The following is a 27989-nucleotide window of genomic DNA, read 5'->3' as shown; positions in this document are numbered from 1 at the left end:
TAGTAAAAATAACAAACAATTCTTTGATCTGAAAAATAATCCTACAATTGCAAATTAAGATCTAAGTCTTAGGAGATTAAACATATAAATGGATATCTATATGTAGCTATAGGTAACAGGTATAGATATATGTGGAAATATATGTAAATATACATAATATACAGGCACACATTTTTATATGTAAAACAAAACGTTGACTTTTAAACTCAAATAAATTCTACTAATCCCATCAAAGATTTTGTTTTACATCTTGAAACTAAGGCGATATTTTGAATCAAAACAAAAGTATGGCAAGATTTATTCTAGCTTCCAGAATGACTTCTTAAAAGGATCCCCAGCATTAATTAATTAGTCCTATAAACAATATCCATTTAACAAGTGATCCTGAATGGCACTAATTTTTTAAAAAACTAACTGCTTTACCTCTACAAAATGTGCGGAATCTCAAACACACACTTCAAGGCAATAGTCACTGCACTATTATGTTTGAATTTTGTTATGTTTACAAATTCTCTCACAGATACAACAAGTATTTATTGAACATGTACTCTGTGCCAGTCATGGTACCATGCACCATTCAGCAGTGAACAAGGCAGCCAAGTATGTAGCTATGGAGAATATAAACTAATAAGAGATGTATGTTTCTGTGGAAGATACTTGGACTCAGATTCCAAGGAACTTAAACTTTTATTGGGAAAGATAAAATTTTAAAATAAAACACATTGGAATAGAACCTGACATTGTAGGAGGAAATGAAATTTGTTTGACGTGTAAGTAGTGAAAAAAATTCACAGGTTATTGTTTTCAACTGCCCTGATTTCTTTCTTCTCATGCAGTTAGAACCCAATCTCTCTTCCCTTTTTCTTTCTCCTAACCATTATCTTAGCCCGATATATCGCCCTGTCAAACAGTAAGGGAGAGAACTTATTCTTCTTCCATGTCGAAACGGTCTTCATTCTTCTTTGTGCCTCAAAATATTACTATATTAAATGTCTATATTTCATATGTAGCCAGAGGGCATATAAGCTTGACTGAGGTAAGAGGTAATATTTAAGGTTAAGCACTTGAAAAGAATTAAATGAGATTAAATTAACCCTAAACTTTCCCTAGTTTTCCAATCTATATGGTGAAAATATCTTATATTTTCAGATACATTTCAAACATTTTCATAGAGGAAAATAAATTAACAAAATCTATTCCATCTATTCAACAAAATCCATGGAACCCAGCAGTTAATATCAGTCATTGTTGTCCACCTTGGCCCCAAATCAGGAAATTGTGTGTGTTGTCTTTTCATTTTCTTGAGGTTGAGCCACTGCCAGCTATGTGAACAGTCCTTTTTTGTTAGCACAGCATTGTTTACACAGTAACTTGCGCTCCCAGGACCACAGAGCATCACCAACAAATCCCCGTCAATTATCACTTCTAATGAAAACGACCTGTTGAAGTTCTAAGTGGAGAATCATTTTATTTCTCTAACTCCTTCTCAACATTCAAATGGGAACAGGTAATGCTTTAGTGTGCTTTCTCACACAAATGTTTAATTTCTCCCATGCCTACTTGTCACAGCTCTGCATTGTGTTGTTTTTTCATTTGAGATTTTTAAAAACACACAAACAAGAGGAACTCTACCCTCTTAAACTTTTAAGTGTGCAGTACTGTTAACTATATACACATTGTTAAGTAGCAGATCTCTGGAATTTTTCATCTCTCATGACTGTAATTCTGTATCCATTGAACAGCAACACTGGGGTTTTTTACAGCTGTTGGTTTCCAGCCCCTAATGACGTGTCTCAATCACAAGGTAATACAACATTTTAGAAAACAAATAAACATTCTTGTTTGTGCTCTTGCCCAGTGTTAAGTAGACTGACATAGTTTGTGATTGTTAGAAATCAACTGGGAAAAAAAATGCATGCATTTAATTTTACGTTATTCTCAACTCTTGAATTAATGAAATAAAGGCCTTTATTTACAGCAAAGTTAGTACATACATGAAGAAGACTTAGGAGATCATCCTTCCCTGAGAAAAAAAGTTATACCAGCAAAGTTTTTATGAAAATCACTTATTTCCAGGATCTTGAAATGGCTCCTAGGTCTATGAGAAGAGAATAGCCTCTTGGGTGGTATCCAGCTGAAACAATTTCAACCAATATGAATCCAAGCAAGTACCTGCCAATGAATTACATGTAGAATCAACAATGGCTTTTTGTATATTGTCTACCAAGTTATTTTACTTCTATTGGTTCATTTTCACCAGAAATCAAAGAATAAAATAATGGATTCTGTAAACCAGTCTTACAAATATAGGTATTATTTTACTTTCTACATTCAGAGAGGTACTAAGAATGTATTGCTTGGAGAAACTGTGGAAGAAACCTAACTGAGCCATAAAATGTTACCCGTACATGTGATTTCACCATGCAAAGCAAAGATTGGAACTCACAAAAACACAAGTAAACCCTTTCATCGACAATCTATTAACAAAAAACCTACCCTGTCACTTTAGATAATGTACTAACTCTAGATAACAGACCAAGAAACAGAAACATGAAGTTGAAACCTGAATTCTGTTTTTAAGGAAATTGGCTGTAAATATCAACAGTGTCACACATCACATTAAGTAATTCTAGAGAATAAATAGATAATCATGGGGATAACCAGGATTTTCCACGCTTGATAACAAGATGCCCTCCTTTACCTAAGTCGAGTTCTGACTCCTCTACGCCCTCTAATCCTCAGTCTTGGTATCCAACCCTCTACTGCCCAATTGTAGTGAGAACCTTGCTAAGTCCGTTTAGAGAAAATCTCTGATTCTTGATATCTGATCATCTTGACATTTGATCAAATTCCATATCCCCCAGAACTTCCCAGGTAATATCTGATCATCCTGGCCTTTAGTCAGCAAAAATCATGTCACATTGGTTTATCCACAATCCCTCCTCACTCCGGATGTTTCCTCTTAATGATTTTCCACCCCCTGATCCTCACCTTGCTCCTTGGCTAAAAATCTCCACCTGTCCAACCTATATTCTGAATTGAGCCCAGTTCTAAACTGTGGTCTCTTTTCTATTGCAATAGTTCCTGAATAACATCTTTTACCACTTTACTGTCCAGCTCTGATTTTAGTTTGGCAGCAATATTAACTATTTCATTTCTTCAGATTATTACCCCAATTCTTATTTTCCTTTTGTCTGCATAGACGTTGTAAGTATAAACATTTGTATTTCCATTCAATATATGTCATGTAAATACTGAGCTGCTCCTTTTTCTCACAGAGACAAGACTTTATCTGTTTATAAAGCTCAAAAAATAACTGAAAATTCAGTAAAATTCTTTGAGTTTTTTCCAACCCATTTATGTATTTTTTTCACATAAATTGCTGTAGGGAGGCAGCTAGACATAGTGAAAATAGCAGACCTTGTAATCCACTTACCCTATGATTAATCCCAGATTAATTGTGAGCTGTTTAAACTCTTTAAGCCTATTCCTCATCTCTGATGTTGAAATATTTATGCCTACTTTGCAAGATTGTTATAAAGATTGAGTTATGAAATTTATATAAGACTCCTTGCAGGACTGCTGAAATAAAATAGTCACTCTGTCAATGACAGTGATTACTATTCATTTATTCTACAAATATTTATTAAGACTCTACTACATTCCAAGCATAGTAGTAGGTACTAGGGATACAAAGATGAATAAAATGTGCCTGCTCCCAAGTGACCTTATAAACAATTGGGACAGATAGATAATTTAGTTATGATGATAGCTTGTTAGCAACATAATGTAGACAATTTGAGCTAAGTAGTAGAAAGAGGTGATTAATGAAAAGTATTCATTTGGATATTCATTTGAACTATCATTTGAATGCAGCATAGTAGTTTAAGTACTTGGGCTTTGAAATTAGGTACAACTGTTTTAAAAGCCTGTATTTAAAGTAGCTATGTGCTTTTGCACAAGTTACTTAATGTTTCTTCAAAATGAAGATAGTGTCTATCTTTGTCAAGGTCCTGATAGGAAAACAGAACTCACAAGAGATAATTTAATAGAAGAATATTATATGGAAAACTAGTTATAATGATATAAAAAGAGAGAAAAAAAAACTGTGGGATTGTGGGCAAGTTAGAAATTTACAACAGTGGAAAGTCACTCTCACTCCAAAGGCTACTATCGATAAAGGAGCAGGTTGACATGCAGGAAGCTGGGAGAGGCAGAAATACTTTGCTTTTCCCTTCTCCACAACCCCAGTCTCACACCAGTACTTCCAACTGACATACATAAAAGGAAGTCAGATGGCATGGGAGTAGGAAACAGAATTTGCAGGAGTCTTTCTTTTGGGGTACAGAGAGGATCAGAGGATAGGAGAGTGGATGTGAAGCCAGATAAACAAATGCTCAATTTGACTGCAATCATTGCAATAGAATTAGATAAGAGGGGGGGACTCAAGATGGTGCGGTTGAGAACAACCCAGGATTGAAGCTCTCGGTGAACACGTGGAGAGGGTGAGTCAGGGCCGCATTCCCAGACAGATCTTTGTTGCCCACAGAACGGGGAAATTCCCAGATATAAAAGAGACGCGGGACGCCAGGCAGAGGTTTTGGCTGGTGCAGCCGGCAGCCGGTGCAGCCGGTGGCTGGCGCTGTAGCGCAGCGGTGCTATACAGCCCTCCGCACAAAGCACACTGGTCTGTGTGCCCTGTTGAACCAGCAATCTGAGACTGGAGAGGGCTGAACTTGAGAATGAACGGGACTTGCACAGTGAGCCAGGCCAGGAGATTCCAGGGAAACAGCGTTGGGGTAGCGCAGTGGGACAAACAAAATGGCGATTCCAAACCCTCCGGGTGAGAGGTTCCCTGAGGGCACAGCTGAACCCAGGATGGTGCAGCTCTGTGGGGGAGGGGCATCGCCATTACCGAGGCAATCCGCCCCTACTGAGGTACACGCCCATTGCTGACGCAGCCTGCCATTGCTGAGGCAACCTGCTACAACAGAGAGACTCCGCCGCAGGGTGTAGCCCGTGGCAGCAGCGCGGAGACTGCAGCAGCAGGACGAACCTCACACCAGCAGGGCAGAGCCTCGGCAGGCAAATAGTGACTAGACTGCCTCCTAGCTGGGCAGGACAGCACAATGGACACTCACAAAGAAAGCCCCAACCCCCCCGAGACAGAGCATCTGAGAAAAAAAGGGTTTTTTTAAGAGTTCTGCTGCAGCAGAATTAAACGTAGCAGCCTAACAGCCCTGAATGAACAAGAGAGCTCACAGCTCAGCACTTGAGCTCCTATAAAGTACAGACTGTCTCCTCAAGCAGCTCCCTGACCCCTCTATATCCAAAAGCCTGACATTTGGCAGGCATCATTCTGGGACAAAGATAGCAGAAAAAGAAACTGGTAGCATCACTCACTGTTCCGCAGCTGCTATAGGTGCACCCCAGACAAGCAGGGCCCAGAGTGGACCTCAGCAGTCGTACAGTGGAGGGGCTAGACTGGTAGAAGGAAAACCAAGTAACAGAAATACTTCATCATCAACAATCTGGGCATCCACTCAGAGACCCAATCAAAAAGTCAGCAACTACACAGACGACAGGTGGATAAATCCACAAAGATGGGAAGAAACCAGCACAAAATGGAGGAAAACAGCCGAAACCAGAACACCTCGCCTCCTAGAAAGAACCAAAACTCCTCACCAGCAAGGGAACAAAGCTGGATAGAGAATGACTGTGACGAAATGACGGAATTAGACTTCAGAAGGTGGATAATGAGAAACTTTTGTGAGCTATAAGGACATGTTTTAAATCAATGCAAAGAAACTAAGAACCTTGAAAAAAGATTTGAGGAAATGATAACAAGAATGGATAACTTAGAGAGGAATATGAATGAATTAAAGGAGCTGAAAAACACAATACGAGAACTTCACGAAGCATGCACAAGTTTCAACAGCCGAACTGACCAAGCAGAAGAAACAATATCAGAAGTCGAAGATCAACTCAATGAAATAAAACGAGAAACCAAGATCAGAGAAAAAAGCGCAAAAAGGAATGAACAAAGTCTCCAAGAAATGTGGGACTATGTGAAAAGACCTAACCTACATTTGATAGGTGTACCAGAATGTGGCAAAGAGAATGAATCCAAGCTGGAAAATACTCTTCAGGACATTATCCAGGAAAATTTCCCCCACCTAGCAAGGCAGGCCAACACTCAAATGCAGGAAATACAGAGAACACCACAAAGATATTCCGCAAGAAGAGCAACCCCAAGGCACATAATCGTCAGATTCAACAAGGTTGAAATGAAGGAGAAAATACTAAGGGCAGCCAGAGAGAAAGGTCGGGTCACCCACAAAGGGAAGCCCATCAGACTCACAGCAAATCTCTCGGCAGAAACACTACAAGCCAGAAGAGAGTGGGGGCCAATATTCAACATCCTTAAAGAAAAGAACTTTCAACCCAGAATTACATATCCAGCCAAACTGACCTTCATAAGTGAAGGAAAAATAAAATCCTTTGCGAACAAGCAAGTACTCAGAGATTTTGTCACCACCAGGCCTGCTTTACAAGAGCTCCTGAAAGAGGCACTACACATAGAAAGGATCAACCAGTACCAGCCATCCCAAAATCACACTAAATGCTAAAGAGCATCAACATAATGAAGAATCTACAACAACTAACGGGCAAAACAGCCAGCTAGCATCAAAATGGCAGTATCAAATTCACACATAACAATATTAACCCTAAATGTAAATGGACTAAATGCACCAATCAAAAGACACAGACTGGCAAATTGGATAAAAATCCAAAACCCATCAGTGTGCTGTATCCAGGAAACCCATCTCACATGCAAGGATACACGAAGGCTCAAAATAAAGGGATGGAGGAAGATTTACCAAGCAAACGGAAAGCAAAAAAAAGCAGGAGTTGCAATTCTCATCTCTGATAAAATAGACTTTAAAGCAACAAAGATCAAAAGAGACAAACAAGGCCATTACATAATGGTAAAAGGATCGATACAGCAAGAAGAGCTAACGAACCTAAACATATATGGACCCAATTCAGGAGCACCCAGATACATAAGGCAAGTTCTTAATGACTTACAAAGAGACTTAAACTCCCACACAATAATAATGGGAGACTTTAACACTCCACTGTCAATATTAGACAGATCAACCAGACAGAAAATCAACAAGGATATCCAGGGCTTGAACTCAGACCTGGAGCAAGCAAACCTGATAGACATTTACAGAACTCTCCACCCCAAATCCACAGAATATACATTCTTCTCAGCACCACATCACACCTACTCTAAAATTGACCACATAATTGGAAGTAAAGCACTGCTCAACAAATGCAAAACAACTGAAATCATAACAAACAGCCTCTCAGACCACAGTGCAATCAAGTTAGAACTCAGAATTCAGAAACCAACCCAGAACCGCACAGCTTCATGAAAACTGAACAACTGGCTCTTGAATGTTGGCTGGGTAAACAATGAAATGAAGGCAGAAATAAAGAAGTTCTTCAAAACCAATGAGAACGAAGACACAACATACCAGAACCTCTGGGACACATTTAAAGCAGTCTCTAGAGGAAAGTATATAGCAATAAGTGCCCATATGAGGAGAATGGAGAGATCCAAAATTGACACCCTATCGTCAAAATTGAAAGAGCTAGAGGAGCAAGATCAACAAAACTCAAAACCCAGCAGAAGACAAGAAATAACTAAGATCAGGGCTGAACTGAAGGATATAGAGACACGAAAAACCCTTCAAAAAATCAATAAATCCAAGAGCTGGTTTTTTGAAAAGATCAACAAAATAGACAGACCACTAGCCAGATTGATTAAAAATAAAATAGAGAACAACCAAATAGATGCAATAAAAAATGATAAAGGGGAAATCACCACAGATTCCACAGAAATTCAAGCCATCATCAGAGAATATTACAAACAACTCTATGCACATAAACTAGTAAACCTGGAAGAAATGGATAAATTCCTGGACTCCTGTGTCCTCCCAAGCCTAAACCAGGAGGAAGCTGAAACTATGAATAGACCAATAACAAGGTCAGAAATCAAGGCAGCAATTAAGAGCCTACCACACAAAAAAAGCCCAGGTCCAGATGGGTTCACAGCCGAATTCTACCAGACACACAAAGAGGAACTGGTACCATTCCTTCTAAAACTATTCCAAATAATCCAAAAAGAGGGAATCCTTCCCAGATCATTTTATGAGACCAATATCATCCTGATACCAAAACCCGGCAGAGACCCAACAAGAAAAGAAAACTTCAGGCCAATATCCATGATGAACATAGATGCAAAAATCTTCAATAAAATATTGGCAAGCCAATTGCAACAGCAAATCAAAAAACTTATCCATCATGATCAAGTAGGATTCATCCCAGGGATGCAAGGCTGGTTCAACATACACAAGTCTATAAACGTAATTCACCACATAATCAGAACCAAAAACAAAAACCACATGATTATCTCAATTGATGCAGAGAAGGCATTTGACAAAATTCAACAGCCCTTTATGCTAAAAACCCTCAATAAACTCGGTATCGATGGAACGTATCTCAAAGTAATAAAAGCTATTTACGACAAACCAACAGCCAATATCATACTGCATGGGCAAAAACTGGAAGCATTCCCTTTGAAATCCGGCACTAGACAAGGATGTCCTCTCTCACCACTCCTATTCAATATAGTTCTGGAAGTTCTAGCCAGAGCAATCAGGCAAGAAGAAGAAATAAAGGGTATTCAAATAGGAAAAGTGGAAGCCAAATTGTCTCTATTTGCAGACGACATGATAGTATACCTAGAAGACCCCATCGCCTCAGCCCAAAAACTCCTAAAACTGATAAGCAACTTCAGCAAAGTCTCAGGATATAAAATCAATGTGCAAAAATCACAAGCATTCCTCTACACCAATAACAGACTTAAAGAAAGCCAAATCAAGAATGAACTGCCATTCACAATTGCTACAAAGAGAATAAAATACCTAGGAATACAACTCACAAGGAACGTAAGGGACCTCTTCAAGGAGAACTACAAACCACGGCTCAACGAAATCAGAGAGGACACAAACAGATGGAGAAATATTCCATGTTCATGGTTAGGAAGAATTAATATCGTAAAAATGGCTATACTGCCCAAAGTAATTTACAGAATCAACGCTATCCCCATCAAGCTACCATTGACTTTCTTCACAGAACTGGAAAAAACCACCATGAACTTCATATGGAACCAAAAGAGAGCCCGCATAGCCAAGTCAATTCTAAGCAAAAAGAACACAGTCAGATTACAAGCTACATAATTTTTTAAAGGCATATAAAAATCAATAGTAAAATATTTCCATGGTAGAAGGAGAAAAAGAGAAAAGGATAAGATGAATATTGTTTCTCATTTTTAGTATTGCTTCTCTCCATATCCCAGTCACTCTTGTGGGTAACACTGACATCATCCAGTGACCATGTGGAAAGCCCATCTATCTGGATGTTCACTGTGAGGAAATCCATTTGCCATAGGATCCACTAATAAGCCACATTCCCTAATATGAGCTTGCCTAGTGCTAAAAATGACACTTTGGACTTCAGGTGCCATATTCGTCTGTCTTGTGTTTAAATTGATTGACAATTAGGAGGGAGCAAGAAAGTTGGTATTTATTGAGCACTTGCAAAGACCCCAACATATAAAAAAAGAATGAGGTGGCAGATATTCCTAAAGGGCTAGCACCAAATTGGAAAAACACAAGCACTGTTCTAGGGGCATTGCAGATTTCAACCCATTTAATTCTTCTAAAATCTTATGGCATAAGTACTATTCCCAGCTTTAAAGATGTAAAAATTAAAGGATAGAGAGGTCAAGTAACTTGTACAATGTCACACAGCTTATAACTGGCAGAGCCAGGATTCAGACCCAGGAAGTCTGGCCCTAGAGAATCTTAACAACTAACCTAAGCTACCTCTCCACAGGTGTATGTGGGTGTAGGTGTGTCTATTTATGTATTCACTTAGATAAAACACTGGAGGACCTAAACCAAAATTTGCAAAGTGGTTATCTGTGGATAACCTATAGTTATCCAGAAAGTGGATAATCCTGTGGTTGATTTTATTTTTCCTTTAGGAATTTCTATGCTGTTTTCTATAAGACTCATTATATTTTTTTCCAATTAAAAATCATAGGAAAAAAAGAATTAATGTAATTGATTCTTTAAAAATGTAATAAGTGTATAGAATACTTTGATCCATGTTAATGCTGTGTTCTTGACTACTTCAGGGTTTGGTATGTTTTCTTGTTTCTCTAATTATTGTATTTTGTGTTCTCCAGGAACCCTTGTCAGTCTCCCATTTTTCTGCCTTTTCTTTTATTATTATTTAGAGTGTAATTTAGAAAACTGGCCTAAGGCAGCCATAATGTTCCTGACTGTAGCCACTAAATATTAGTTAGCGCTAAGACACGTCTAGCATTGATTCCCAGAACTTCTCAATTGGCTGCATGTGGTTCAAGGTCAGGATAGTATCTATTCAGATTTTACCTTGGACTAGTAAATAAAGTAATTATTTAAATCATATAAAGGGAACAGTTTGGAGCTCTGTATACGTATAAAATGAGGCATGGGATGAATCTTAATCAGATGAGCATGTGCTCGTGACTCACCTCTCCTGCGGTTTGCCACTTAGCTGAATATGATTTGTCAGCATGGTGGTTTGGATCATTAGACAATTTTAAATGATCTTTATTTGTGGTCATACGCTGTTTTATTTATACCTCTAATGGACCGTGGCTAAAGGCAGGAAGCATTAAGGGCACTGATCTCAAAATATCACCTAACGAGGAGCATAAAATGATGATGTTATACATTTCCCTCAAGATTGCCTTCATCTGATCATACATTTCATTAATCTATTCAAAATATTTACCTAGCACCTCATGTTATTTTCCATTGTTTCAAAACCTATTTTTGAAAAAAAGAGTAATAAGATGGAGAATTTTGTGTAAGCAGGCTTTTCATACTCAGAGAAATATGATCATATAAAACCCACTCTTATTTCTTCAATTTTAAGGAAAACTCCAACATTATTAAACAAGTATTGATATTTTACACTTTTTAAATATTTTAAGTATAAAAATTTCAAGCATAAAAAACAGCTTCCTCTTATTTTAACAAATTAAAATATATAATAAACTCCAATCTACAAATATGACATTATGTCATCTCTAAATTTATTTCTTAACAGGCCACACTTTTTCTCTTAACATTAATTTAACATAAGGGTGTATGTCACAAATTAAATAGCATGATTTATAAGACAAAGATATTGTCTTTATGTTTAACATTACCAAATGTCATAAATAAGTAAACTTTATAATTATCTACAAGCATATTGATCTAAAATTAAACATTTTAGCTAGAGTCATCTATTTGAAAAAAAAAAAACAAAAACAAAAACCTTTTTTTTTTTTGAGATGGAGTTTTGCTCTTGTTACCCAGGCTGGAGTGCAATGGCGCGATCTTGGCTCACCGCAACCTCCGCCTCCTGGGTTCAGGCAATTCTCCTGCCTCAGCCTCCTGAGTAGCTGGGATTACAGGCACACGCCACCGTGCCCAGCTAATTTTTTGCATTTTTAGTAGAGACAGGGTTTCACCTTGTTGACCAGGATGGTCTCGATCTCTAGACCTCGTGATCCACCCGCCTCGGCCTCCCAAAGCGCTGGGATTACAGGCGTGAGCCACTGCACCCGGCAAAAACAAACCTTTTTTAAAAATTTTACTTTAGGTTCTGGAGTACAAGTGCAGATCATGCGGGATTGTTGCATAGGTACATACATGGCAAGGTAGTTTGCTGCCTCCATCCCCCTCTCTCCTATATCTGACATTCTTCCCCATATTATCCCTCCCCACCCTCCGCACCGCACCAAAAAAACCATTTTTTGAGAATGAATTAGTATTTATAACTAACATCTTTAGTGACTTACTGAATATGAGGAGGAGGAGGAAGTTTCAAAGATGATTCCCAGGTTTCTAGCTTGGTAGTACCAGTACTTGAGATAAAAAAAAAAAGTAGGAACCAGGGGACTCAAGATGGCGCTGTGAGAACAACCCAGGATTGGAGCCCGCGTTGAATTCGCAAACGGTGAGTCAGTGCTGCATTTCCAGACTGATCTTTGTTGCCCACAGAATGGGGAAACTCCCAAGTATAAAAAGACACGGGACGCCAGGCAGTAGGTCTGCCTGGCGAAGCCGGCAGCCGCGGCGGCGGCGGCCGGCCCGACCCAGCAATCCCCACAGGGCGCGCTTGTCCGGGTGCCTTGTTGAACCGGCAACCTGAGACTTGAGAGGGCTGGACTTGAGACTGAACGAGACTTGCACAGTAGCCCAGCCCAGGGGATTGCAGGGACAGATCGTTTGGGATACCCAGTGGGACGAACAAAACCGCGATTTCAAACTATCCCGGGCAGACGGTCCGAGACGCTCTGTGGGGGAGGGGCGTCCACCACTACGGAGGCAACCTGCCCCAACTGATATACACGCCCACTGCTGAGGCAGCCAGCCGTTGCCGAGGCAACCCGCCCCAACTGAGATACACGCCCACTGCTGACGCAGCCAGCCGTTGCCGAGGCAACCCGTCCCTACTGAGATACACGCCCACTGCTGATGCAGCCTGCCGTGGCTGAGGCAACACGCTACAATGAAGAGACTCCCCCGCAGGGCATGGCGGAGACCACAGCAGAGCTGGCAGGAACAGCGCGAATCACACAACAGCTGGGCGGAGCCTCGGCAGCCAAACAGTGGCTAGTCTGCCTTTGAGCTGGGCAGGACACCTGATCGGACATCCAAAAATAAAGCCCAAACCCCTCAACACAGAGCATTTGAGAAAAAAAAAAGGGATGTTTAATGAGCTGTGTTGCAGCAGAATCAAACATAGCAGCCTAACAGCCCTGAATGAACAACAGAGTGCACAGCTCAGCAATTAAACCCCTATAAAGTACAAACTGTCTCCTCAAGCAGCTCCCTGACCCCTCTATATCCAAAAGACTGTCATTAGGCAGGCATCATCCTGGGACAAAGAGAGCAGAAAAAGAAACTGGTAGCATCCCTCGCTGTGCCACGGCTACTAGAGGTGCACCCCAGACAAGCAGGGTCTGGAGCGGACCTCAACAGTCGTACAGCGAAGGGGCTAGACTGGTAGAAGGAAAACCAAGCAACAGAAATACTTCATCATCAACATTCTGGGTGTCCACTCAGAGACCCAAACAAAAAGTCAGCAACTACGCAGACGACCAGCGGACAAATCCACAAAGATGGGAAGAAACCAGCGCAAAAAGGAGGAAAACACCCGAAATCAGAACACATCGCCTCCTATAAAGGACCACCAAGACTCCTCACCAGCAAGGGAACAAAGCTGGACGGAGAATGACTGTGACGAAATGACGGAATTAGACTTCAGAAGATGGATAATGAGAAACTTTTGTGAGCTAAAAGATCATGTATTAAATCAATGCAAAGAAACTAAGAACCTTGAAAAAAGATTTGAAAAAAGATTCGAGGAAATGATAACAAGAATGGATACCTTAGAGAGGAATATGAATGAATTAAAGGAGCTGAAAAACACAATACGAGAACTTCGCGAAGCAAACGCAAGTTTCAATAGCCGAATTGACCAAGCAGAAGAAAGAATATCTGAAGTCGAAGACCAACTCAATGAACTAAAACGAGAAACCAAGATCAGAGAAAAAAGCGCAAAAAGGAATGAACAAAGTCTCCAAGAAATGTGGGACTATGTGAAAAGACCTAACCTACGTTTGATAGGTGTACCAGAAGGGGACGAAGAGAATGAATCCCAGCTGGAAAATACTCTTCAGGACATCATTCAGGAAAATTTCCCCCACCTAGCAAGACAAGCCAACACTCAATTGCAGGAAATACAGAGAACACCACAAAGATATTCCGCAAGAAGAGCAACCCCAAGGCACATAATCGTCAGATTCAACAGGGTTGAAATAAAGGAGAGAATACTAAGGGCAGCCAGAGAGAAAGGTCGGGTCACCCACAAAGGGAAGCCCATCAGACTCACAGCAGATCTCTCGGCAGAAACACTACAAGCCAGAAGAGAGTGGGGGCCAATATTCAACATTCTTAAAGAAAAGAACTTTCAACCCAGAATTTCATATCCAGCCAAACTGAGCTTCAGAAGTGAAGGAAGAATAAAATCCTTTCCGAACAAGCAAGTACTCAGAGATTTTGTCACCACCAGGCCTGCTTTACAAGAGCTCCTAAAAGAGGCACTACGCATAGAAAGGATCAATCAGTACCAGCCATTCCAAAATCACACTGAATGCTAAAGAGCTTCAACATAATGAAGAATCTACAACAACTAACAGGAAAAACAGCCACTTAGAATCAAAATGGCAGTATCAAATTCACACATAACAATATTAACCCTAAATGTAAATGGACTAAATGCACCAATCAAAAGACACAGACTGGCAAATTGGATAAAAATCCAAAACCCATCGGTGTGCTGTATCCAGGAAACCCATCTCACATGCAAGGATACACAAAGGCTCAAAATAAAGGGATGGAGGAAGATTTACCAAGCTAATGGAAAGCAAAAAAAAGCAGGATTTGCAATTCTCATCTCTGATAAAATAGACTTTAAAGCAACAAAGATCAAAAGAGACAAACAAGGCCATTACATAATGGTAAAAGGATCGATAAAACAAGAAGAGCTAACGATCCTAAACATATATGGACCCAACACAGGAGCACCCAGATACATAAGGCAAGTTCTTAATGACTTACAGAAGGACTTAGACTCCCACACAATAATAGTGGGAGACTTTAACACTCCACTGTCAATACTAGACAGATCAACCAGACAGAAAATCAACAAGGATACCCAGGGCTTGAACTCAGACCTGGAGCAAGCAAACCTGGTGGACATTTACAGAACTCTCCACCCCAAATCCACAGAATACACATTCTTCTCAGCACCACATCACACCTACTCTAAAATTGGCCACATAATTGGAAGTAAAGCACTGCTCAACAAATGCAAAACAACTGAAATCATAACAAACAGCCTCTCAGACCATAGTGCAATCAAGTTAGAACTCAGAATTCAGAAACCGACCCAGAACCGCACAGCTTCATGGAAACTGAACAACTGGCTCTTGAATGTTGACTGGGTAAACAACGAAATGAAGGCAGAAATAAAGAAGTTCTTCGAAACCAACGAGAATGAAGACACAACGTGCCAGAACCTCTGGGACACATTTAAAGCAGTCTCTAGAGGAAAGTATATAGCAATAAGTGCCCATATGAGGAGAATGGAGAGATCCAAAATTGACACCCTATCGTCAAAATTGAAAGAGCTAGAGGAGCAAGATCAAAAAAACTCAAAACCCAGCAGAAGACAAGAAATTACTAAGATCAGAGCTGAGCTGAAGGAGATTGAGACACGAAAAACCCTTCAAAAAATCAATAAATCCAAGAGCTGGTTTTTTGAAAAGATCAACAAAATAGACAGACCACTAGCCAGATTGATTAAAAAGAAAAGAGAGAACAACCAAATAGATGCAATAAAAAATGATAAAGGGGAAATCACCACAGATTCCACAGAAATTCAAACCATCATCAGAGAATATTACAAACAACTCTATGCACATAAACTAGTAAACCTGGAAGAAATGGATAAATTCCTGGACTCCTGTGTCCTCCCAAGCCTAAACCAGGAGGAAGCTGAAACTATGAATAGACCAATAACAAGGTCTGAAGTTGAGGCAGCAATTAAGAGCCTACCTCACAAAAAAAGCCCAGGTCCAGACGGGTTCACAGCCGAATTCTACCAGACACACAAGGAGGAGCTGGTACCATTCCTTCTAAAACTATTTCAAACAATCCAAAAAGAGGGAATCCTTCCCAAATCATTTTATGAGACCAACATCATCCTGATACCAAAACCTGGCAGAGACCCAACGAGAAAAGAAAACTTCAGGCCAATATCCATGATGAACATAGATGCAAAAATCTTCAACAAAATATTGGCAAGCCGATTGCAACAGCAAATCAAAAAACTTATTCATCATGATCAAGTAGGATTCATCCCAGGGATGCAAGGCTGGTTCAACATACGCAAGTCTATCAACGTAATTCACCACATAAACAGAACCAAAAACAAAAACCACATGATTATCTCAATTGACGCAGAGAAGGCATTTGACAAAATTCAACAGCCCTTTATGCTAAAAACCCTCAATAAACTCGGTATCGATGGAACGTATCTCAAAGTAATAAAAGCTATTTTGACAAACCAACAGCCAATATCATACTGAATGGGCAAAAACTGGAAGCATTCCCTTTGAAATCTGGCACTAGACAAGGATGCCCTCTCTCACCACTCCTATTCAATATAGTACTGGAAGTTCTAGCCAGAGCAATCAGGCAAGAAAAAGAAATAAAGGGTATTCAAATAGGAAAGGTGGAAGCCAAATTGTCTCTATTTGCAGACGACATGATAGTATACCTAGAAGACCCCATCGCCTCAGCCCAAAAACTCCTAAACTGATAAACAACTTCAGCAAAGTCTCAGAATATAAAATCAATGTGCAAAAATCACAAGCATTCGTCTACACCAATAACAGACTTAAAGAAAGCCAAATCAAGAGCGAACTGCCATTCACAATTGCTACAAAAAGAATAAAATACCTTGGAATACAACTCACAAGGAACGTAAGGGACCTCTTCAAGGAGAACTACAAACCACTGCTCAACGAAATCAGAGAGGACACAAACAGATGGAGAAACATTCCATGTTCATGGTTAGGAAGAATTAATATCGTGAAAATGGCTATACTGCCCAAAGTAATTTACGGAATCAACGCTATCCCCATCAAGCTACCATTGACTTTCTTCACAGAACTGGAAAAAACCACCATGAACTTCATATGGAACCAAAAGAGAGCCCGCATAGCCAAGTCAATTCTAAGCAAAAAGAACACAGCGGGGGGCATCACACTACCGGATTTCAAACTATACTACAAGGCTACAGTAATCAAAACAGCATGGTACTGGTACCAAAACAGAGATATAGACCAATGGAACAAAACAGAGGCACCGGAGGCAACACAACATACATACAACTATACAATCTTTGATAAACCTGACAAAAACAAGCAATGGGGCAAGGATTCCATGTTTAACAAATGGTGTTGGGAAAACTGGCTAGCCATGTGCAGAAAGCAGAAACTGGACCCCTTCCTGACACCTTACACTAAAATTAACTCCAGATGGATTAAAGACTTAAACATAAGACCTGGCACCATAAAAACCCTAGAAGGAAATCTAGGCAAAACTATCCAGGACATAGGAGTAGGCAAGGACTTCATGAACAAAACACCAAGAGCATTGGCAACAAAAGCCAAAATAGACAAATGGGACCTAATGAAACTCCACAGCTTCTGCACGGCAAAAGAAACAGTCACTAGAGTGGATCGGCAACCAACAGAATGGGAAAAAATTTTCGCAGTCTACCCATCTGACAAAGGGCTGATATCCAGAATTTGCAAACAACTCAAGCAGATTTATAGGAAAAAAACAAACAAGCCCATTCAAAAGTGGGCAAAGGATATGAACAGATACTTTACGAAAGAAGACATATATGAGGCCAACAATCATATGAAAAAATGCTCATCGTCACTGGTCATCAGAGAGATGCAAATCAAAACCACATTGAGATACCATCTCACGCCAGTTAGAATGGCGATCATTAAAAAATCTGGAGACAACAGATGCTGGAGAGGATGTGGAGAAAAAGGAACACTTTTACACTGTTGGTGGGAGTGTAAATTAGTTCAACCATTGTGGAAGACAGTGTGGCGATTCCTCAAGGCCTTAGAAATAGAAATTCCATTTGACCCAGCAATCCCATTACTGGGTATATATCCAAAAGACTATAAATCGTTCTACTATAAGGACACATGTACACGAATGTTCATTGCAGCACTGTTTACAATAGCAAAGACCTGGAATCAACCCAAATGCCCATTGATAATAGACTGGATTGGAAAAATGTGGCACATATACACCATGGAATATTATGCAGCAATCAGAAATGATGAGTTCGTGTCGTTTGTAGGGACATGGATGAATCTGGAAAACATCATCCTCAGCAAACTGACACAAGAACAGAAAATGAAACACCGCATATTCTCACTCATAGGTGGGTGATGAAAAATGAGAACACATGGACACAGAAAGGGGAGTACTAAACACTGGGGTCTATTGGGGGGAAAAGGGGAGGGCCAGTGGGAGGGCTAGGTGGGGAGGGATAGCCTGGGGAGAAATGCCAAATGTGGGTGAAGGGGAGAAGAAAAGCAAAGCACACTGCCATGTGTGTACCTACGCAACTGTCTTGCATGCTCTGCTCATGTACCCCAAAACCTATAATCCAATAAAAAATTAAAAAAAAAAAAAAAGTAGGACAGAGAGCAGCTCTAAGGGAAAAAATATGCTCAATTTCAACATGAATATTATCATGCTCATACTTATGCTCAGACATGACCTGTGGGTCACATCCAGGTAGGCATGTTCTGTGGACAGTAGGACATGAGTCTGAAGCTCAGACAAAAGGCTAGAGTTACACATTCTGGAATCATCAGTTTCGCAGAGGACTGTGACATCCAGATGTGGAAAGAAATTGGAAAACATCAGCATTAGAAATTAGGCTCCAGGAAAATATTTATATTTCTTTTAGAGTATCAGTAAATTTCACAGAAACATTAAAATTGCAGAACCATTGAATAATTAGAACAAGGATTCTAAACAAATTTGTTTCTTTCCTCCTAAAATCTCTACCAAACACCTTCAAACTATGTTGCTAAGCTTTTAAGAAGTATATTAAATCAATGAACTATGTTCCTAGTTAGAAAACTTCCATTTTTTCAAGATTACATAGGCATGCACATTTTTACTGACAATTGAAATTTGTTTGATTTACTTTACATGACATTGAGTTGTTACATTAATAACTAAGATAACAAATATGATTTAGAAATAAAAAAAAAGAAAGAGCAGTTTGGAGAAAATTTTAAAAACCAAATCATTTTAAAAGACAAACTGCAAAGTATTCTCTGAGCCACACCATTCATCTTTTTTTTGTTTTAATATTGGCTGGGATTACAGGGGTATGCCACCATCCCCAGCTAGTTTTTTGTATCGTTAGTAGAGACGGGGTTTCACCATGTCAGCCAGGCTGGTCTCGAACTCCTGACCTCACGATCTGCCCACCTCTGCCTCCTAAAGTGCTGGGATTACAGGTGTGAGCCACTGCACCCAGCCCCATAATTTTCTCATGTGGCTAAAGGGAAGCAAATCTGTTCTTTCAAAATAATTGTAAAATTTTTGTGTAAGAATGAATGGAAAAATTAATCAAAAGACTACTTGACTACATATAGTTATGCATCTCTATTTAAGTGCTGACAAATGAATTTTTTTATTCATTTGGTTATGCAGCAGTTTTTCATTCTAATTTTGTTTTGTTCACTGCCATATATCTGGTACCTAGAATAGTCCCTACCACAGAGTAGGTCTGCACTACTCTTATGCCTTTAAATCTCCCCTCACCTCGTTGTAAATGACTTTTGATTTCTATTTTACCCTTTTTATATACCTTGTCCTTATATCTCCATTTATTTCTGAAGCTTCATGGGATTCAGCCATTGAGGTCACATGGGTTTAGGTATACCTCTTCAACGTCTGTGACTTCTCTGTTTGCATATATGCATATTGGTGTTATCCTTACTCCTTTCTATCGGTTCCTTACCATAACATACATTTAATTCTTGCAAATTCATTCATGTCTTACAAAGATGTCAGATTCAAACTTCTGTCATGTATAACACACCATTAACTGCACAAAGACACTCTGTATTTGCTACGTTAATATTTACTGATGGGTTAATGTAATAATGACCCATCTGCTTCTGCTGCCTGTGAGGTACTTTCTATCCACAGAGATGGAAATTAATGACAGAGGCTCTCTGAGCTGCCTGTCAGAGCTGAGAAAGGTGTGAGAGGTATATAAGAGCTGAATTACTAGATAGCAAATAAGGAGGTAAATATTCCAGTGGATACAAGCTTGGGCTCTTTTCATGAAGCTTTTCTTCTATCTAAGGCATTTGCTGATATTGCTGACATTGAAACATTAAAAGGTAAAGAATTTCCTATTTCTGGGAAACTTTTATTTATTTAGAGAAATGCACACTTGGTGTTAAATTCATGGTTTATTTCAAAGAAAGGCTAAAGGGAGAATGTATTACAATATGGATGTTCAGATTGTTTAGAGAAGGAAATTGGGAAAGTAAAAATCTTCAAATTACTTGAAAAGTGGACAGTATTAAGGGACTATGTCAATAAAATTTTGATCCTTGTAAAATACATTTTAAAATGTTTCTTTTAAAAACTAGTCTCTAATTTAAAATTACATCAGTTAGAACTGTAAGAAATCTCTTGATTTCAGTGCTGGATTATTTTTTGCAGAAAATTTGAGAAGTAATGTGCATCCTAAAGCTGCAAGTGTTTCTCATCGTGCTCTCTGTTGCATTAAACTGTCTGACAGCTACACCCATGGAAAGGTTGGTAATTTTAAAATCTGTTTGTTTTGTAAAGTTGGGAAAAATAGAATTAAGTACTGTGGCGTAACTAACAGACGTGCCATTGGCTTTCTCACTGTATTGTGCTTAAGAACAGTACTTTCAGCTGTTCCATTGGTCCTTGAATTCTGTGTTCTTTAAAGAATAATGCCAGTGGCTAAGAAATCTCTTTGATGGAACTTCTGACAGACAGGAATGGATAATTCCAGTTTTGTCAAGAAATATGCTCTTGGAACTTAGAGGAGCAAAGCCAGAACATGAAGTGGGGAAAAAAAATCAAAAGATAGTAATTTATCCTATACTAACCTGATACTGAAACAAACTGGAGAAACCTAACTAAAGCATATATTCTTATATCAAGTGGATTTTGTTGTATATTTACATAGATTTTTGTTTTCCTCAAATGGCTCTGGAAATTTTCAAAACTTTTACATCTTGTGGAAATGGAAATGTATAGAAATAATCAGGAGCAAATCAATGTTGTTAAGAAATGAAACCAAAATAATTAGTTAAAAAACCATTTGCTGTTTGAGGATTTATCCTATATTGTTAGCTATCTATTCTGTTAGTGAAACATAATTATAAAAAGTCATTCTTCATATTCCTTCTGTGCTGCTATAAATTTACATTAATACTTATTAAAGTTATTTTCAATAGGTAGCATATATGTCAGGACTTCCCAGGAAGCCTTATTATGAAAGGTTTTACGTCATTTAAATGGTAATTAAGGAAGTCTAAAAGCTATGTCACATAAAACTCTAAGAGTAGTTACAATTTTCAAACTGAAACTTTAAAACTGTAATTCTCCATTTATTTAAAGGGTTATTGGGTTCAAATCCATGCATAAGTCATAAATAATATAGTGAGGATTTGTTTGTGACTAAATCAGTTTTGCTCCATAGTCTTATGGGACTGAACTTACTTGTTAACACCAAGGAGAATTAAGTTTCCCTTTGTAAAGAGTGTGCATTGTCATATTAGAACTCTTCTCATTAGAATGATCATCACCTAGTCTTCGTTTTCCTTCGAGGAAGTTTTTGTTGCAAACCCATAGCAATATGCAAAGATTTCTACAGCACCTATGCATAATAAATAGCAAGAATCATCAGGACTTATTTAGTTTACTGGATGTTCTTCTCAGAACTGACTGTAATTTTCCATTTGCTTATTTATGGCTAAACATAACTTTTTAAATGACATGAAGTTTCTGACAAACAGAATAACTGAATGATGACAGGAAAATCAGTAGTATTACCTAGTATATCTATTTATATCTTGATATTTTCTTTCAATAGATATAGAAATTTACTAAGCACCTTTACCCCCTTTTTTAAATTTTATTTTGAGACAAGTTCTCTCTCTGTCACCTAGGCTGCTGGGATACAGTGGTAAAATATGGCTCACCGCAGCCTTGACCTTCTGGGCTCAGGAGATCCTCCCACCTCAGCCTCCGAAGTTGCTGGGACCACAGGCACCTGCCACCATACCCAGCTAATTGTTTTATCTTTATTTTATAGAAAAAGGATCTCCCTATGGTGCCCAGGCTGGTCTCAAACTCCTGGGCTCAAGCTATACTCCTGCCTCAGTCTCCCAAAGTTCTGAGATTATAAGAGCGAGTCACTGAAACCCGACCATTATGTCTTTATAGAGATTTGTTTATTATGAGAGGAACTTCACTTAGAAATATAGCAATATACAATATAATATTACTTATTATACAATTACTTTGAATTGTTACTGGAAATACTTGTGAAACATTCTTCAGGTTGCTTTGTAACGTGTTGCCTGAAATGAGTGTGTTTGAACACTTTAACAAGTGAGTATGATTAACAAGGGAGTATGATTTATCATGGGGAGATGTTAAATCATGTACTATTCCATGTATCTCACAGAAACCTGGGAAAATCTGTGGGAAATGTCTCAAATTTTTAACTTTTAAAAAAATAAAGCTAATATTATTCAATGTCATTTTCCTCATAACATTTTATCATCTCATTTGAGATTTTTTTTCAATTTATAAAAGTATAAAATAGGACAAAAGAATCACATACTCTCTCACCAACTTATTTACATGCTTGTAAATATTTGTTCAATGCTTGTAAATATCTGCCTGGCAGGTAATCAAAGGAAAGTTAAAAATATAATTAGATAGATTCCAAGATATAATCACTACGAACTCCCTGCAAGAGCTCACATGCTTCCACAGATGAATGTTAAGAGCGGAGAGCAGGGACTCACTTTAAAGTCATTTTTAAAACTCTGGAGAGACCATTTAAAAGAGAGGCAATTTAAGAGTTACACTTTGGCTTATTGTCATCTTTGTTTCAACTCTCTTAAAGTCAAGAATTTCCATGTGTGTGTGTGCCTATAAGTGGTCAAAAGCTTTAGTGTTGTTACTAGCTAGTATGTTACATGTCCAGGTAGCAGTGAGGAAAAAAAAATGCCTGAAACCGGGGATGTGTCTTTTATTAACCATTTCAGACATATTTTTCTACCCTAAAGATTGCTTTAGATGAAATCTTTTATATGCTGAATAGTATATTTAGATGAAAGGTCTTGTTTAGGAAAGCAATTTCACAATTATGATACAAACATAAATGCTCTTACTATTTCTTCTAAGTAGAATGATGGTCCATCTAGCTAACTCAAACAAGGTAGCATTTTATTTATAACAATTTTAAATTGTATTATTGCCCTTCCAACCAATTATCAAAATACCACTCAGCATTTAGCATATAAAGTACTTCACACTCTGCTTCAGTCACATGCTAAGTATATCTTGGAACAGATATTCCCTTTGAACCTTCTCAATTCGACCCATAATTTTCCTTTATTGCTTTTTTTGAGGTATTTGGACCAAATTCCAGCTTTTCCTGATTTTCAAGAAAAGTTAGCATTTTAGAATTCAATGCAAATGTATGAAATTACTAGTTCAATGCTTAAAGCATTAAGTTACTCTTTTGAAATGTACATTGGTCATATTTACTGTACCTTCAAAAATAAATAATTGAACAGATAGTGTGAATGAGATTGATATAGATTAAATAATTAGATTCCAAAGCGGTTTCCTTTGCCCAGATAATTTGTCCAATAATTTGTCAGCATACACTTACATTCAACAAATATCCAGTTCACCTGATGCTGTAAGAAATTTTCTGTATTTAGAAGGAAACATGAGAGTAAAAACTAAAAAAAAAACAGTTTAACATGAGATTATTAAACATTTACTCTTAGGCTATCTCTACTTAGAAATAGAGATAATGAAATACTCCCCACGCAAGGTAAACACAATGAGATAAATCCATGCATTTAAGTCCCAAATTACAAATATCCACTTGCTCCTGGACATTGAGTTTTTAGCCCTATAACTATGTCATTTTCCACTTACCCTAAGTTTCACCAGTATTTTGATTTCTATGGAGCTGAAAACTATTTCCCTAACTTTCCTAATAATCACCAAAGAAGCAGCAATGTTATTATTCTGCATCCATTTCCGCTATTATTTTGAAAGCACATTGAAACAAAAGGCAGTCAAAAATATGGAGATGGTATACAAATAAATGTTTTAAATTAAAACCAAAGTTAAAATCAATAGAACTATTTAATTTGTGGTTATGATTCCTGAGTTTATAAATATTATTATGCACTTCTTCCAGGTGGCTAGAAAAATATGATGGCTATTAATACCATTGACATAAAAAGTCTTTTGGTTTTTAACACTTAACCTAGTCTTATCATTAAAATTGTTGAAAGCATAAGATCAAAGCAGGAAAATGTATTTATGCTAAAAGTAAGAAAACTCTCACATTGCAATAGAGTACTTGAGCACGTGATAAATTTGATTCTTTTTGAGATTTTATGGCATTCTCTTTTTTTGGCATACTTTTTATGACATTATCTCTTTTATTTTATTATATTTCATTTTATTGTGGCAAGAACAAAGCAGGAGATCTACCCTTTTAACAAATTTTTAATCATGCAATACTTTATTCTAGATTATGTACACAATGTTGTGCAGCAAATCTCTAGAGCTTAGGCACCCTGCTTGACTGAAGCTTTACACCCATTACTTAGTAACTCCCTATTTCCTCCTCTCCCCTTCCCCTAATAACCACCATTCCATTCTCTGATTCATGAATTCAACTATTTTAAAGACTGTATAGACATGGAACCAAGTGGTATTTGTCTTTCTGTTGCTGGCTCCTTTCACTTAACCTAATGTCCTCAAGGTTCATCCCTGTGTTGCATATTGCAGAATTCGCTTCTGACATTTCTTGCTTAACACTCCTGATTCAATTATCTCAAGAAACTTAAAGATGAAGTGATACTGCTTTATTCTTATTGGAAAGATGTAGAAATAATTATTTTTAAATTTCTATTTATTTCAGATTACATATAAATTTTACATGTCTAAATTCTTTTTATATATTAAAAATAAATTCCTCAAGATTTTTTAAAATGTAAGACAAAGACACTGTTATTTTGATTATATGCTATGTATTCTGAATTTCCAAAGGAAGACTTTTAACTGAGAAATGCAGCATTGACTGTAATGAAAGATGTTATATGATTTCCAAATGTCATGTCAAGGTGTCAGAAAAAAAAAACACTCCCAGTCATCTAGGTGTTTGCAAACTAAAACACTGAATTACTTATTTGAAAAGCGTGTCTTTAGTTTTCATCAATATAAGATGTTTGATGTCACATGGCTGGATCCAACTGAAATTCTAAGGCTCTAACTTTTCACATTTTTCCTTGTTACCAGTCATCAGGTGGAAACACGGAAATGCAACACCGCCACATGTTCAATGCATCGCCTGGTAGATTTTTTAGGTCGTTCCGGCAACAACTTTGGTGCCATTCTCTCACCTACCAACGTGGGATCCAACACCTATGGCAAGAGGAATGCAGTAGAGGTTTTAAAGAGAGAGCCACTGAATTACTTGCCCCTTTAGAGGACAATGTGCCTCTACAGTTATTGCTTTATGTTCTAGTGATTTCCTGTATAATTTACCAGTGCCTTTTTCATTTCCACTGTGAATATATGGTCTGTGTATCCTACGTTTATTGCCAGGACATATACATTGTCAAAAGATTGTTTTATATGTAGTACTAGCTAAGGTCCCATAATAAAAAGATAGTATCTTTTAAAAATGAAATGTTTTTGCTATTGGTTTCTATTTTAAAACATTAAAATAAGTCTTTCTGGGGCCTATAAGTCAGTGGCACAGGTTTAAGAACAGAGGAGGAAATGGTAGTTTGAAACTTGGTAAATTGTAAACAGTTAATAATAAACTTATTTTTCTTAACATTAGAAAATCAGTAATTGTGAGTACCCTTGTTAAGCAATCCCTTTTTGCACTAGATTTCTAAAATGACAAGATGCTGTTTTAAAAACAAGGAAATAAAATCCTGCTCCTGACTCAGTCGAAATATTTTTAAAACTCTACTGTTTGTTGTGTTGGCTAGTACTAAGAGGTCATTTAAAAGTATAAAAGCACTTAGTATCTTTGAGGGTTTCATTGTGTGTTAGCAGCAGTGAGCTTTCATTAAATGTTTATATGCCCTTTATTCTGTTTAAGTGGCTTTCAGCAAACCTGGTTGTATTCTTACGCAGGGTATGGCAAACGCAACTTATGTTCTATTAATCATGTCATCAATTAAAAGATCACAGACTTCGGGAAACTATTTGTTGTATAGTAATTATTTTATTCGTTTAACAAATTGGACATTTCTGGCAAAGATGATTTGTATGATGCATTTTTTTGATAGTGGCTGCAATGTTGGTCAGGAGATGAAATGCTTTGCTTTGATTCAGATTCTTTTTTTTTTTGAGACAGAGTCTCACTCCATCACCAGGCCCCAGGCTGGAGTGCAGTGGTGTGACCTCGGCTCACTGCAACCTCCGACTCCTGAGTTCAAGCAATTCTCCTGCCTCAGCCTCCTGAATAGCTGGGACTACAGGTGCACACCACCACACCCAGCTAATTTTTTTGTATTTTTAGTAGAGACGGGGTTTCACCATATTGGCCAGGATGGTCTCGATCTCTTGACTTCGTGATCCACCCGCCTCAGCCTCCCAAAGTGGATTCAGATTCTCATACAATATCTGCTTTTTCCTGACATTGAGTTAGGTACCTTTGGAAGTAGCATTAATTCACATAAACTGCCATCATGCTGCATTATGCCATTTCTAAAAATGTTCAACTTGTACTTTTAAAAAGAAAAAATAAGCATGTAAATCTAAGTGGAAATTTGACTCACTGACTTTCATTTCTATGTTAAAATTTCCCTTTATGAAATCTGCCTTAGATTACCAGATTGTAGAGGCTTTTGTTGGTGATGGGTAAGTGGTAGTGGTAGTGAGTGTTTAGAGGCAGGGAAATATATTTATAATAAATTTTATGCCATGAATTACATATTGAAATAAATAGGTGTATACATAAATTTATATTTGTGATGCTCAACTGTTGGTCCTTCTTTCAAAGTGGACTCAAACCCAACATTTCCAACTGAAGAAGGTACAATTAAATTGTAACTTCTCAAATTTATTTGGAAAATTTTCCATAATAGTCTACAGTTTAATTGGATATCACATCTATATATAATATAAATATGTATAACATAATATGTAATTTATAATATGTCATAATTTATAATATCAACATTATAGTTACGTTTATAAATATTACACATATTATAATTTTTTTTTTGAGATGGAGTTTTGCTCTTGTTACCCAGGCTGGAGTGCAATGGCGCGATCTCACTGCAACCTCCGCCTCCTAGGTTCAGACAATTCTCCTGCCTCAGCCTCCTGAGTAGCTGGGACTATAGGCATGTGCCACCATGCTCAGCTAATTTTTTGTATTTTTAGTAGAGACGGGGTTTCACCATGTTGACAAGGATGGTCTCGATCTCTTGACCTCGTGATCCACCCGCCTCGGCATTTCAACTCCCCAATCTGTCTTTCAAGTGTTAACAAAATTTTAATGAGTGCGTATGATGTTCAAAGACACTGCCCATGGTAGCATACAATTCCCAGGAATTAAACAGGAAGAATTATGAATAATAACCCAACAACCTCTGGTGGTAGGGATTAAAACACAGAGCAACTCTAAAACACTCTATAACATAACATGAAAGTTACTATATGGATATAGCAGATATTAATTGTAGATTTTATTCTAAAGTTTATTCATTCAATTTCTTATGAAAGTGAAACATTTACACAAATTCAGCATTGTTTCTTTAGTTAGGCTGGTATTTGCAGCTCAATAAGGAATCAAATATACCCAGGGAGCTTACTGAGTGTATTCTCTGGTTTCTCATAACTACTTTG

The 27989-nt window shown here is 37.9% G+C and overlaps 2 protein-coding genes across 4 annotated transcripts in view; one reads left to right on the top strand and one right to left on the bottom strand.

Annotated features, from left to right (window-relative positions):
* Positions 1-27989, bottom strand: part of SLCO1A2 (solute carrier organic anion transporter family member 1A2) — a 103079-nt gene that overhangs the window by 68111 nt on the left and 6979 nt on the right. Inside the window, exon 1 of one of the 2 annotated variants that reach the window (XM_078336093.1) lies at positions 1995-2114. The exons of the other annotated variant lie outside the window; for it this stretch is intronic. The gene's annotated coding sequence lies outside the window, so the exon portion shown is untranslated. Of the gene's footprint in view, positions 1-1994; positions 2115-27989 lie in introns of those variants that run through there. 2 annotated transcript variants of the gene reach the window in all.
* On the top strand, positions 1389-26335 carry IAPP (islet amyloid polypeptide). 2 transcript variants are annotated; one of them, XM_054238293.2, is made up of 3 exons: positions 1389-1507; positions 20538-20632; positions 25416-26335. In XM_054238293.2, exons 2-3 carry the CDS (start codon positions 20553-20555, stop codon positions 25603-25605), a joined length of 270 nt encoding a protein of 89 aa, XP_054094268.1. In that variant the 5' UTR covers positions 1389-1507; positions 20538-20552; the 3' UTR covers positions 25606-26335. The 2 variants fall into 2 exon arrangements, with proteins under 2 accessions (XP_054094268.1, XP_035112018.1); XM_035256127.3 differs by lacking the exon at positions 1389-1507 and adding an exon at positions 20107-20209.

This window comes from Callithrix jacchus, chromosome 9, assembly GCF_049354715.1.
Source record: "Callithrix jacchus isolate 240 chromosome 9, calJac240_pri, whole genome shotgun sequence".
Taxonomy (NCBI): Eukaryota; Metazoa; Chordata; class Mammalia; order Primates; family Cebidae; genus Callithrix; species Callithrix jacchus.
Note: the sequence above shows the minus strand (reverse complement) of the source record. Positions and strands in the feature narration are given on the sequence as shown.

Bases quoted from the DNA above. Each gene is read 5' to 3' on its own strand.
- IAPP (XM_054238293.2), top strand. From the start codon at position 20,553: ATGTGCATCCTAAAGCTGCAAGTGTTTCTCATCGTGCTCTCTGTTGCA. The intron at 20,633-25,415 runs GTTGGTAATTTT...CCTTGTTACCAG, and splicing joins ACAGCTACACCCATGGAAAG to TCATCAGGTGGAAACACGGA.